Raw genomic sequence first — 14,968 nt, forward strand, 5'->3', positions numbered from 1 at the left:
ATGGTCGAAAACTGCAATTGTAAGCTAAAACACTTACAGTCTAGTAATATTCAATCATTTAGCTTCATTTTTCAACAAACGAGAAGTCTCTTGCACAATATTTTGATTTATGGTGAATTTTTGAAAAAAAAAAAATTTTTTACGTCCGCTCGTTACGGATTCATGCATCATATTGTGATAATATTTTCTCTGTGTTGCTTTGATCCTTTTACAATTTGTTATATACCAAAATCATTGCAATTTAGTGTGCAATACAAAGAAAAAAAAATAATCCGTTAGCTTTAACCGTTTTGCTCACAGCGCGATTTGTATAAAATTATATATGAAAATTTTTTTTTTTGCACTCATATATTTCAATATTTATATATGATAATGATATTTTTTTCATTTCTGATGGTTGCATACTAAACTTCAGGCAATGACAAAAAAGGAGCCAAAAATGAACTCTTAATCTTAAAAACTAAGCGTGCTGTGATTTTTTGAAAAAAACTTTTTTTCCCCTTCGGCGCTAACTCCCAAACGCCGCCGGCATACGGGAGACGTTTTTGTAAATAGAGGCTCGGCGTTTAAGGGTTAACAAGTTATCTCACACAAATTATATCTACAGTATTTTGGTCTATCATGAGATATCTCTTATGCTTAGTTTTAGTAATTTTGTCTAAAATAACAAATAAAACAACCAAACTTACCTAAAAACAGTCAAAAAGAAGAAATAAAACACTCACAGTCACCACTGGAGAGCTAGTAATGGTGCTTACTCGGCGTAGTAGAAAAAAAATTATACTCAGTGTGTCACAAAATAGTCAAGGGGATTAGCTAACAAAAGACATGACATCAACATAATAAATCAATAATATAACATATAAACAGTCTAAGTTGACAAATAAAACAACCAGACTTACCTAAAAACAGGTGAAAAGAAGATATAAAACGAATGAACGAACTGAAGATCGCCGGTTACAGTACTTGACATATCATAAAATTGTCAAGGGATTATCTAACAAAAGACACAATAGCAACGTGATAAATCAATAATATATAAACAGTCTAAGATGACAAATAAAACAACCAAAAACAACCAAACTTACCTAAAAACGGGCAAAAAGAAGAAAAAACAAATAAACGACCAGGATGACCGTTGAAGTGCTACTAATGACACATAGTCGGCACAAAAAAAAAAACCAAAAAAGTCATTCTCGATAACTCATGACTTCCAGCAGCAAATATCACTGCCAAATGTATGATATAGCACAAAATATCTTGAAGAAGCCTTAAAACAACACTGTGGATTACGAGGCATCTCATGTTAGTCCTGTATTAGCATTTAACCTTTGTATGAGATATCTCATGGTAAGTCCAAAATTTTTAGAACACTGATCATATCTTGAGTTAGTCTAGTAAGGGGTTAACCGCCAGAGGTCTAAAGTCAGGAAATGGAACTGATGCAAGTAGAATATCATCTGGATAAGTCACCAGATTGTTTTCTAAGTCATACCTGTCATGTATTTAATAGTAACCCCATAATGGACTAACCCAAGATATCTTGTGACCTGTGTTCTAAAATTCTGGACTTACCATGAGATATCTCATAAAAAAGTTAAATGCTAATATAGGACTAATACGAGATGTCTCGTGATCCACAGTGTTGTTTTAAGGCTTCTTTGAGATATCTCATGCTATATCATATGTTTGGCAGTGGTACTTGCTGCTGGAAGTCGTGAGTTATCGAGAATTACTTTACTTTTTTATTTTTTTCGCACCGACTACACTTCAATGGTTATCCTGGTTGTTTGTTTGTTTTTTTTGCTTTTTGCCTGTTTTTAGGTAAGTTTGGTTGTTTTATTTGTCATCTTAGACTGTTTATATGTTATATTATTGATTTATCACATTGCTGTTGTGTCATTTGTTAGCTAATACCCTTAACTATTTTGTGATAAGTCGAGCACTGTAACTGGGAATCTTGAGAGTTCGTTCATTTGTTTTATATTTTCTTTTCGCCTGTTTTTAGGTAAGTTTTGTTGTTTTATTTATCATCTTAGACTGTTTATATGTTATTTTATTGATTTATTGCATTAATGTGTTAGCTAATCCCTCCACTACTTTGTGATATGTCGAGTATAATTTTTTTACGCCGAGTATGCACCATTACTAGCTCTCCAGTAGTGACTGTGAGAATCTGTTTTATTTCTTCTTTTTGGCTGTTTTTAGGTAAGTTTGATTGTTTATTTGTAATTTTAGACTGTTTATACGATATATTATTGATTTATTATGATGTCGTGTAATTTGTTAGTCTCTTGACTTTATTTTATCATTTTAGCCCAGTTATGGCAAGTTACCATAATGACAGTGATACTGAATAATCATTTACTGACCTTGAAATGCCTATTTTCAAAATTACTAAAACTAAGTACTGTATACGAGATATCTCGTGATAGACCAAAAGAGGTATAATATGTATGATAACTCGTTAATGACTATAAAAAGGTCTCAGATTGAGGTTCTAAAAATCACTACAGCATTTTACATAAAATAATAATAATTTTGTGTTGAAGTAAAGAAGTATAGTGTCTAAACAACTTATGTATTCAATTAATTAAGATAATTGGAATCTTTTTTGACACCTTATGTTAAAAAATAGGTCTTTTAAGGGGTTAACAGTATATAATGTAAATAGTCAAGAACACCAGAAATTTCGTGTAGTTGTTGTCATTAGTTTAAAATTCAAGAATATTACAGTACAGTACCAGAAAATGCTTCCCAACTTGCATTTGTCTGAATTTGAAAACTAGAGCCCCATGATAACCATAGCCAAAAGCAGCACAAAAGTCAAGAGCAAGTCCCCATGAACAGAACATGGAAATTCAAAGAATGTATCTCCAGCTCCCAGACCATTGCAAAAGCCAGACTTCATACTATGGAACAGATGATAATTTTAGGCATGGACATTTAGATATTTTGTCAATAGATATTAAAACTTCTGATACTGGAGTTACAGAAATCCGCTGGACTTCAGGTATCACTCACAGTTTGCTGTTGGAAGGCAGTGCATGTTCTGTAACGTATACAAAAAAGAATGTCCTTTAGCTAACTTACAGAAAATAACAGACAACTTGAGGGCCAGATAGTTAGCAGTCTTAAAGAAAAAAGTGAAATAGTACCTCTTTTGTCTGGAGATCCGTAAGTATCAGTTTCAGTTAAAATTTGTGTTTTCACAAGACCAAATAGCTAATTTCTTGCTGTAGAATGAGGAAAATGAATGAAGCTTAGGAGTTTTACACTACTCTGCTTGTAAATGTAATACTTAATTTGTCACTTTACCTGTTTGTAGGTTCTTCATTGTTTTTTCTTCTGTACACTCTCTAGAGAATGCCATCAGTTAGGATGGACTTGACATGAGTGGTGCTGTTGTTGCATCTCATGATGTACTGTAGGTGTTACCAAAGGGTGTTTGCAGCCACTTTTTAAGCCTATTGTTCTATCTCCCTTCCCACTTTCTTTCTTCCATCTTGCTGTTCAACCTTTCTTGACTAGCACTTCATAGTACAACTTTGGGGTTTTCATGTTTCATGTCATCCAGCTACCTCTTTTCATTGTCTTAAGCACTGAATGGCTGAAAGCATGTGCTTGATGTTATTACATCTTAGATTCCATGGTTCATTATACTCATGTACGGCATCTTTGTTTATGTATTGATTTCTTAAGATTCTTGCCATACGTATACTTCTTTTACATAATATATTTTTTCTTAAATATTAATAATGTACAATTATGTATAGTTCTTGGTTTCAATGATATGTAGCAGCACTGAGGCTTATTATTTGCTCTCTGTTTTTGCGTGTTTTGAATTGTATATGTTACAATAACAATAGAAAAAGAAATTACAGTGTTATATTGCTTGTTTTATTACAGACAATATTTTCATGTGGTACATTCTGTGATTAAAACAGCATGTGTGAAGTGAAAGGTAATGGAAATCATTGCTTTGGAAACTTTCATTTTCCAGACCTCGTTTGAAGAATATCGATAGAAGTACTGCTCAACATAATGCCGTCACTGTCAACAATGTTACCGTAATCATCACAGAGTACCAGCCAAAGCAGCGTAAAACGTCATCTGGAAATAGCTCGGCAACTACAAATGGGGATACGTCCCAGATTATGTCCTCTTCAGAAGCTGGCTCCATCTCTGATGCTTCAACAGATACCCGAAATGGGGATATAACCACCGAATCCCGAAGTTCGTAGGTCTTTGAGATGGTTTTCCCCACTTTGAATCACGAAGGGGATCTTTGTAGGGCATTGTTTTAAATGACAAGTGGATGCTTGTACTAAGAATGCCATAAAGAAAGCAAGTACGTACGTCAGCAGTAATGCGCAAAAAAGTGAAAATGCAGCGGGCTGTGAATTATAGGATGGAAAGTGAAAAAGTTTTATAAACACTTTGATAGTGCATAATGATGGAAGCAGTTAGACGTTGGACTCTTGGTAAATTAAACTTTCTCTACATGGCAGTGAAAGAGAGAGTGAGAGTGAGTGAGAGACTCTGATTCTAATGAAAACTGGTTCAGTTACCCAGCATTAGTTTGTAAGATTGGTTAGCCTCAAAGGTAAGCTTATATTTTTTCCTCTGAAATAGCTGCCATGACTTTATTATGGAGACTTTCAAAGTTATTAAGGTAGAAGAGGATTTTTAGCTTTTTAAATCTACCAAAAGCATGTTGCACATACTGCAAGGCACAAGATTACTGGAAGTCCCTTAAAGAAAGTTCTTAAATATAAATCCTATATTTAGATTTTAACATTTTTATCATTCACTGAGTAACTGTTTCAGTGCAGTTCTTTAATCTTTTGACTTATGAAATTACAAGCCAGTATAGGAAAATGTTGAGTGCATGGTGCATCACATATATATTACAGTATTTAACATACATCTCATATTTTCAGACGGATCGTTATTACAATGTACAAATCCATCATGTTGCCTTGTTAGGGTTTTCTGAAATTCACAGTTTCTGAAGTACCCCCATTTTGTTTATGGTTTTAGTTATACAGTATAATTCTTGCCTGTATATTTTATTTTTTGAAGAGTAGTGAGTTCCATCACCTCTGTGCGAGACTTCGTGTATTGAAGACATTGCCATGAGACGTTTCTGTACATTAGTTTGACTTTGGACGAAGTCCTTAGGTGTACATTTATATCAAGACTGCCCCGTAGTTAGTGTATGCGTGTGTCAGTGTGACAGTTAATGATAGGGAAATGAAAGGTTTGATACATTTTTGCTAATTAATTATGTACAGTATATAACATTTGGATAATAGATTGAAGACTACATCTATAGAAATAGTGCTTTTCTTTTCTTTTTTTTTTCCTAGTGAAATAACCATGAGGTTTCTGTAAAATAGTGAAGAGGAGGCAATTTGTATCCTGCCCAAGAAATTTTCTAGCTGATGTAAACTTTTTTCCTGTTAGTTTAATCACAGGCATGCAACTTTGTGGAGGTATGAGGAGCATGTAATGATGAAAATGGTGATGCAGTACTGTTATGAACTCAGAAAGTGAAGTTTTATAGTATTCTGTCACTATTATTAAAGATCTTAAAGAGATTGTGACTGGAAATGCCAATAAATTTGTTTAATGGAACAATTGTTGATTTTATACTATAGGTATACTGTAGTTATCAAGTCAGCACTGTTGAAATAGTCTAGACAATGTTATAGTTGTTAATTTTGAAAGCAGGAAACTGCTCACAGTACTGGATGATTGTTACCAAAACAGTACATGACCAAATTATGTCAAAGTTTGAGCAAGTTTAATTTGTAATTTATAGTCTGGTCACTCCCTAATCATGGATTTAGTGTATAAAAAGTAACCAGATGAAATTGAAAACTTCATAAATCGTCTACTATTCATCAGTATTCAACCTTTCATTTACTGATGTACACACAGCTGTCTTCGTTCAACACACCTTTAAATTTAGTCAGTTTAGCAAAAAAAAAAAAAAAAGTATTCCAAGCAGGAACAATTACAGCACAAGTGCCTCTGAATACTGGTATCTTCAATTGCATCTTCCTTTCTTGTACTTTGCCAAAAACATACCTGTAGAAATTACACTTATCACCCTAACATAAAATACTATGCCATTACTCATAATTAGGGAAACATATTACACAAACAGTGATTTTAAAAAAGATTTTCTTGGACAACATGGTTTGATTGTGAGCAATCTCCTTTTATTTATTTTCTGTGTGTGTAGTTAAAATTAATTTAAGAAAGCACTGCCAAAGAAAACATAATCAATACCTGTATTAACTCCAGGAGGGAATTGAGGTTGAAGGAATTGTGAGAAACATGACAATAGTAAAATGACTACACGTCTGGTAACATGTATCCCAGAACCCCTTTGGTAAATAAGCAGTGGAATAATCAACAAATGTCTTTTTATATTTGGGGTAGACCAGACTTTCCAAACCCTAGTAAAGAATTACCACTCAAAGGTAAACCATTTTTAGTCATCAAGGTGAGTTTGCTAATGAAGGAAGTAGCTCATTGTACCTTGAACATTATTTGCGGTGGTTGCTGTTTAGTGGGGATTGAACAGAAAGTATGTGGTTTTGTCATTCTTGTTGTCTGAACATAACAGGCTTTTAGGTGCTTGGTACTAGATACTGGTACTGGTCAGGATTGTTGTGTAATTTTTAATAAATTTTTTTTTTTTTTAAAGAAAGCAAATACTTTTATAAAAATTATGGTAAACTAAACAGTTCATTTTTAAAATCTCGGTAATGTTATATGCCTGACAACCAGTATCCCCAGGGAAGTTGTATATTATTCGTATCTCTTGATCTATACAGTACTGTACTTGGTTTTCAGTGCTAGAGTTTTTTTTTTATGCCTTGACTATGTGGAGAGCAAATTAAGATTTTTATTTATTACTTTTTACTGTTAAGTTTAAAATTTACTTATGCTTTCTTTTGTACAAATAATTATGTAAAAAAATGTGAAACCTCCACTGATTTGACATGTAGTACTGCATTTGTCACAACGCAGTATTAAAACTTGTTTTAAGCAAGTAATTGCCATGCACAGCTGTTTTACAAGAGCCTCGTAGTAATGTAAGCCTTTGGTAATCCAGTGAGATCACTCAAGACATAAAGTATTAAGACTGTGTAGTTTAGTATTAGGTTACTGTAACTGGGTGTGAAATTCATTATCCTGAAATGTTCGGAAGTTCATAGAATCAAAAAGCATTGAAAATATCCCTTGACTGTAGGGACATTTTATTTTAATCTTGTGATTAATTTTAATGGATATCATGCAGCTTGCTCATCAGGTAAATACTGGAATGGCAAAAAGTACAAGATGGTTTTTACCCCCATTTTACTGTACAGATGTAGTTCCCATATAGTATAGCTGTTGCAAGACTTTGTAATGCCAGATAGAAATATTTGGTATGTGTTCTTGAATGGTTTGGTTATTCCAAAAGAAAACTTCTGTACAATGGAAGGACCTGTACAACTATGTTTATATAGGTGATGTAGACAGTACAAGTTATGGAATATATTGTTAAATTTTGAAAGCATTTTGTAACAATAGTTTGAGGATGAAATTGTTTATGCAAAGTCAAATATACATTATAAATTTCTAATTGTAGATATTCTTTAAGAAGATTATAATAATATTTTAAAATCTGATATTCTTTATCAAGGATTCTTGTACAGACCCTGGAATTATGAGGTGCAGGTGATTCAATACAATTTCCTTGCCTGATACATGATCGGTGTTACCTGTGACCAATAGCAAAGAGTATGCTAAGCACTTCGGTGGACATGATTGAAAGCTTATGTTGAAACAATACTTTACATTGAAATGTGTGTTTTATTAACTTATTTTACTGTAAGGTAGTTTTGAAAACACTTGTGGACATCACATTTATATGGAGCTCTGGTCAAATTATTACAGTCAAGTCAGAAAATGCATACAGGAAAGATATAAATCAGGAAATGATGTTTTGTATCTAATGCCATATGGTCTGTTGGCATTCAGTATTTGAGCAGGACGTCAAAGTATTTTCGAGACACTCATGAGTATTGAAAGATCCTCAGGATGGCCAATGTTCTATACAATATTGGTGGACATTTTCTTCAAGTAATTTAAACTGGTAATTTTCTGATAAATTACTCGCTTTTTAATGCTGCTTAGCAATCTGACATCATCATCAGCATTCACAGTAGAAGTAATATATTCAGAAATAAGGTCACCACTTATAGTGGAAGTGTTTATGGTGAAGTTAGTCTTAGAACAGACCATGCACAATTGATTTACGTTTTTGATGTCCATTCCTGCATAAATACAGGAGATGAATGCAAACTATGTAAAAGGCTGAATATGTAAAGGAAAGGAAAGCAAAAAAAAAAATAGAATCTGCAAGGACAGGAGAAGAGAGCAATACAATTGCCAGTGAAAATCTTTATTACTTACAGTTCATTTAAGCATTATACTGTACACTAACGGGTACAAGTGTTATGTACATAACATGAAGTAGAATTCCTCATGGCATGTAAGAAAATACAAAGGTATTGCTTTTCTTCAGCTTATGGGCATGAAAGGCACACAATTATTTAGCTTACTTTGCAAGTCAAAAAATATTTCAGCATTTAATTTTTTTTTTTCTTTTTTTGTAATTTACCAATGTACATGTATGTCAACATTCCCATTAAGAAAAGCAGTGCTTTGTAAATAGGCCCTTTTGTGCTCTTTCCACCAAACTTAAAATTTTTTTTGCTTTACATTTTTTATGAAAACACCGTTTGTTCAGTTTTAAGCTTAAAAAAATGACTAAAGAGCTTCCATGTGCCACAAAGCAATTGCATTCTAATAGTAGTGATACAAGGAAGCTTCTTATTGAAAATTAAAACAAAAAAAATCATACCAGCTCAGTCTAGTAGGTTTTGAGTATTTTATCATGTAGAAAATACCTTCACACAAGGGCTTCTGAAAGGTGGCAATTCCTGACACAACTGGTATTGCTTACAAAAAGCATAAATATATACACATCATTCATATATTACACCCCATCCGTAAATATACTTAAACTGCCTCGTTTTTATCATACAATGCACGACCCCTTGATAAAATTAATTTGTACTATCCAAATATTCAAGCACCTCAACTACATTCCAAAGGGATCCTAGTTAAATTCAACCACTCAACTTAGTAAGATGTCTACTTCACTGGGGCACTTATACATACAAGACCAATTATGGTGTTCAAGTTGAAACAGACGCAAACACAATCCCAGCTTGACTAAAACCATAATGCAAAAGAATAACTACCATAAAAGTATAAAAACTATTTTGTTTATATTCCCCAAAATTTACAAAATTACATTCATTTTCTCAGTCCTTCAAAGCTGGTCTTTCCTTGCCTTGAGGCACCATGAACTACTTTCTTTATGGATGACGCCATCTTTCCAAAGCTTATCTAGATGGTGATTGACATTGACTTCGGCCGCTGGATGAAGGATTTCTGGCGTTTCCTGTAACAATCAAAGAGTTCAGAACTACAAGAGGCAGTTTAGTAAAAGGCTGATACGAGTTTTTCTTTTGGGTATATGTTTTAACCCCCCAATTGGAAAGGGCCCTGTGAAAAGTTCATAATTGACTTATGAAATGTGACTCGTGTAAGCTTGCTCAATTAATATACATTTACACACTTAAGTAATAATGATTCAAATCCATGACAGGAAAAAATTCCATAATTTCAGCCACCATCTTTGACCTGTTGCCATTCTTGGGTTGCTTAGGAGATGGCACTTGAGAAGCTACACCCTAGTGCTTTGAAGACTTGGACATCAAAGTCTTGGAAGCCTTTAACTGTGCCTGCTAATCTAATATTGTCTGACCTTTTTTTTTTTTTTCTTTTGGAAAGTTTCCTTTTTCTTTCGTAACACCAAGAACTATAATATAGGATCCTAAAATTCTGCTCTTGAAACTTTGGAGGTGATGGCATGCTTCTCCACCCATGAAACTTGGGTACCTGATGTGAAGTGAGTGAGGGAAAACATTATGTCAAACCTTGCCCTTAATGCTGAGTTTGGTCTTGATAGACTGACAACCCTTAATGCACTGAGGGTAATGTGTATGTTTAGGTGGGCTTTTTCAAGGCAGCAATGTTGCTCCTCCCCCTTGGACAGAGGGAGCTCTCCTGAATGGAAGTTAATTTTATTGTAATATGAATATCAACACAAAACTGCCAACCTCTGGTGTGCCCTAGATTCTCCCTTTTGTTTTCTTCCAGTCAAAATATACAGAAATTGAAATATTAAAACCTTTTGAGGTAACAAAAACTAAATTCAGGCAGGATACAACTTTGACCCACTAGATTCTCTATTTAGAAATGAAAGTGAAAACCATATATCCTCAGTAAAACTTGAAAATTACTGTTTATGTAAATAGATTTTCAACGACTGAAATATCTTGACAAAATAAAAATGAAAACATGACTATAACAAAAGCACCCACAGACAACCAATCTTGAGAAGTTATCTTACAATACAATATATATACAACTCAAAATTAACAAAACAGGAAATACGGAATAGTGTACTAGGAACGCTCACACTGCTCAATCAATAATGGAGATGAACCAATGGAAAATATTTTAATATGACTTAAAAATGATACAGTAATGAGAGAAGTGAGACCATATTTACCACAGTAATGAGAGAAGTGAGACCATATTTACCAGACACTTCTAAAGCAAAAATTGTACTAAGGACTCGCACAAAAAACTAACTACCCTCAGCATCTCCAGATGTATATACAGTATTATGAAAGAAATGATCACACAAAGTGGAACTGTGGTTAAACAACTTGCATGAAGTGTGATGTAAGTCATTATGCAAGATCTAAAGAGTATGCACATTACAACACAACTAAAAATTAGACTAAGCTTGCAAATGCAAGTTAGAATAGACGTTAAAAACTTACTGACAGGGTTGTTAATAATCAACAGATGGGGAAGTCCCACCCACCTGTCTGTCTGCATTCCACTTTGCCTTTCAGTCCAGGTGCCAGATGAGAGGGGTTGCTGAGGTGGGCCTTTATGTAATGAACTTCAGATTTGTACCACCCTTTTTACTGTCAATTTCTGTTTCAGCACTGAATGGCTGCATAGGTCCAAGTGCTTAGCCTTTGGCCTAAATTGTGAATTCAATTCTATTCAGTTTTGTATGAGGGTAAATCAAAAAGTTCGCAGAAGACTGCTCCCATTTTAATGTGTTAAGTAATTTATAAAACCAAACCTACTGGTATTCCAACATGTTCTTGAGACCCTTCCTCAAGGTCATTATCGTATTCTTTCAATCACTTGCTATTAGACTGTTCAGGTGCTCCTTTAAAAGTATTGTTTTCTGAGCCATGCAAAGTGGCAACTCTGAAATAAGCATAAATATAAAATTTTTCATGAAACTTGATTGGAAAGCACCTAAGATTATAGAAGCTTTGCAGAAAGTTTATGGAGATGCTGCTCCAAAGAAAACAGCAGTTTACAAGTGGCTTTGGTGTTTTCAAAGGCAGAGAAGACCTGGAAGATGATCAACCTCAAGAAACCAAGAAACGATCGCTGCAGTTAAAAACCTTGTAGGAGAAAATCGTAGACTAACTGTCGATCAGATAAATACTACCATGGATATCTCCCATGGCTTGGTAATCTCCATTTTGCAAGCTTTCTGTGCGATAGGTTCCAAAAGCATTGCAGTGATCTGATCTTTCAGTTGTTATTCTTAACATGATCAAAGCTGATGAAGAGGCTTTTATGAGTCAAATTGTAACTGGCGAAGCCAAAGCTACTTCTAAAACTTGGTTCCAAATGAAGAATACTGTAAGTTCTTTATACAGAGATTAAATGGATGGAAACACTGTCTTGAGAAGTGTACTGATCAAGAAGAGAACTATTACATTGAAAAATCTGTAGTTTGTAAATTTTTATTTAATGGTTTTTTGAAAAATTCGGTGAACTTTTTGACTACCCCTCATATGTTAGGGAAAATAGCAAATTTAAAAAGTAATTTGTATATTCCTAACATACAAACCTGAAGTTCCTTACATAAGGATAAGCTTAGCAAACACAAGCTGGAATGGCTGCTATAACTTACTGACAAGGTCGTTAACAATCAATGGGTAGGGGTGGGGGGGAGGGGGGGGGGAAGTCCCACCCACCTGTTGATCTGCATTCCACTTTGCCTTTCGGTCCTGGTGCCAAATAAAAGGGGTGGCTGAGGTGGGCCTTTACGTAAAGAACTTAGGGCTGTATGTTATGAAATACAGTATACTAATTACTTTTAAAATTTGCTCTTTGTTTCTTCACAAATACAAACAATTTTTTACGTTAGGAGGCTTACTCATTGGTGGAAAGAAATCTGGGTGCTCTCTGAAATAACTGGTAGGTCCACCCAACATGGGATGTCCCTTTCTAGTCTGAGAGCGAAGCAGAGAAAGGGACCCCTCACGTCTGGCATGCTGTACATAAGAGATGTGCAGTACCCAGATTTCCAGACCACCCAGTACAGTAATGGCTTTGTATGTGATTACTTGATAAGGCTTGAAAAAACCATGAAAAATGTCAGAGACAACCAGACCTGACTATTGTAAACAACAGATTTATACTGTCTGTCCCTTCCTCCTCTTGTCAAGAGGAAGGGAGATATGCATCCTGAAACTAATACATTAATCAAAGACTGGCTCCTCTACTGTGTAACTTACCTGCACAGCTCGTCTGTCCAGTTGTACTCAGCCAACACAACCAAAATATTTTAGAAGAGGTGCTGCCTGTACCCTTGGGGGTGGTGGGCTAGCTACACTTCTTGTTGAGCAGCCACCACAGGGACAAAGAAAAATGTGTCCAAGGACTTGTGGGCATCAGCCCACAGGTACAAGGAGGTGAATGTGGTCTGTCTTAACCAAACCCCTGCATGTAAAACCTGCTGTAATGACCGGTTCTTCCTGAATGCCATAGTCTGGGCGATGTTCCCAACTTTGTGAGCTCTCGCATAAACTGTACACTCGCCCCCCTCTCGCTGGACGAGCCATACACCTGCTGATCACCTCATGGAGTCAGAAAGAAATTGCGTTCTTGGACACCTCTTTTTTGGCCCTGCCAGTACTAACAAACAGTTGTTGACACTCAGGCCTGAGGTGTCAAATCCTCTTTAGATAGTACCACAATGCCCTAACAGGACACAATAGCATCTCGTTCAGATCATTACCAACAAATTCCTCTAGGGAGGGGATCAAGAAGGACTTGAACCTGATGTTAGGGACCAACAGATTCTGAGTCTTCGTGATGAAGTCCAGGACAAATTTGAGTGAAACCAATCCCCAGCCTCTTGAGTGTTTAACACTGAAGGAAAGGTCATGGAGTTTGCCTACTCTCTTTGCCGATGCCAGGGCAAGGTGGAAAATGTCATAAGGGTTAGATCCCTGTATGACAACTCTCTGAGAGGCTCCCACAGGCAATGAGTAAGGCTCCTAAAAACGAGTTACGTCCCACTTTAGGGGCCTGAGTCCCCTGGGGGACAAGACTTTTCAAACGTCTTCAGGAATAAGGTGATCTCCTATGAGGAGGAAATCTGCTCCTTAAGTCTCAATACTTGACCTAAGACCAACCTTTAACCTTTAATAGCTGAGACAGAGAGGAGCTTCTCTTGGCAAAGGAAGACGAGGAAGTCCGCTACCTGCTGAAGAGTTGCTCTGATGGGAGATAACCTGTCTAAACACCAACCAATGAAGACAGCCTGGATACTTACACAAATCCTCAGCCACTGAGGATTTGTGTAAGTATTCAGGCATCTCCTTACAGTTCAGTACAAAAAAACCTCTTGTTCAAAGGAGACGCTGAATAGTCCTCAGGCATGAAGTGCCAGGAATTTCATGGTCTGGTGATACCTCCGTATATGTGGCTGGCATAAAAGGTTGTGCCATAGGAGCAGCTCTCCTGGGACCTCTGAAAAGTAAAGATAGCAGGTCCAGATACCACTCAACATGAGGCCATTTTGGAGTCATCGGTGTTAGCCTGAGATTCAGGGTCATCAGCACTGTGGATGACTTCCCAAATCAGGCAAAATGGTGGAAAAATGTACACATCAAGGTTGTTTCATGAGTGTTGGAATGCATCTTCCATGGCTGCCCATGTGTCAGGAACTATTGAGCAAAATACCAGTTGTGTCTGGTGGCAAACAGGTCTTTGCTTGGTGTCCCCAAAACCTCAAACAGCTTTTCCTCTACAAACGTATAGGGACCACTCGGTCCCTATTATGTACTTGGCGGTTGAGCTTGTCTGCCACTACGTTCCGAGAACCCAAAATGTATCTGGCTGACAGCTCTACTATGTGGGCCACCAACCACTCGTGCGCCTGCATTATCAGCTGGTGCAGCAGAAGAGAGACTAGCCCTCCCTACTTGTTGACATATGCCACTACCGCAGTGTTGTTGCTCATCAACATCATGGAGTGTCCCATCACTCGGTCCTGGGACTCCAGCAATAAAAGGAACACTGCTTCCAACTCCAGGACGTTGATGTGAATGTGCCAGTCATCCTAGTTCCACACACCTAACACCAACAACTCTAGGTGTACACTCCACCCCTTGTGAGATGAGTCAGAGAACAGAAGCATCTCTGGAGGGGAAGCGCTAAACAGCACCCCTATCGGAGGTTCCTGTTATCTAACCACAATGCAAAGTTCTCTCTCACAACCTGAGAGGGAAACAAGAGAGAAGGGAGGGTCGGTTACAGGAAACCAGAACCCTTTGAACTTCCACTGAAGGGAGAGCAGGGACCAACCTCTCCAAGAACAACAGGTGACATAGGATGACTTACCAATGCCAAGCAAGTTGTTCCTGACAAGACAGGAACTTCTGCACGACCTCTCTGAACTTGCTGATGTGAGAGTCCAATCAAAAAACTCGCTGCT

At 36.3% G+C, this 14,968-nt stretch overlaps 2 protein-coding genes across 9 annotated transcripts in view; one reads left to right on the plus strand and one right to left on the minus strand.

Annotated features, from left to right (window-relative positions):
- Positions 1-7,867, plus strand: part of RYBP (ring and YY1 binding protein) — a 69,315-nt gene extending 61,448 nt beyond the window's left edge. For all 8 annotated transcript variants that reach the window (XM_067109023.1, XM_067109021.1, XM_067109020.1 and 5 more), the window contains one exon: positions 4,004-7,867. In XM_067109023.1, coding sequence (XP_066965124.1) covers positions 4,004-4,244 — 241 coding nt within the window. In that variant the 3' untranslated portion in view covers positions 4,245-7,867. The remainder of the gene's footprint in view (positions 1-4,003) is intronic.
- Positions 7,868-8,451: 584 nt separating this feature from the next.
- The window catches only part of LOC136841972 (beta-lactamase-like protein 2 homolog), an 80,093-nt gene continuing 73,576 nt past the window's right edge, over positions 8,452-14,968 (minus strand). The window contains exon 7 of the mRNA XM_067109378.1: positions 8,452-9,535. Within this exon, the coding sequence (XP_066965479.1) occupies positions 9,404-9,535 (132 nt within the window). The 3' untranslated portion in view covers positions 8,452-9,403. The remainder of the gene's footprint in view (positions 9,536-14,968) is intronic.

This window comes from Macrobrachium rosenbergii, chromosome 9 (assembly GCF_040412425.1).
Source record: "Macrobrachium rosenbergii isolate ZJJX-2024 chromosome 9, ASM4041242v1, whole genome shotgun sequence".
Lineage (NCBI taxonomy): Eukaryota > Metazoa > Arthropoda > Malacostraca > Decapoda > Palaemonidae > Macrobrachium > Macrobrachium rosenbergii.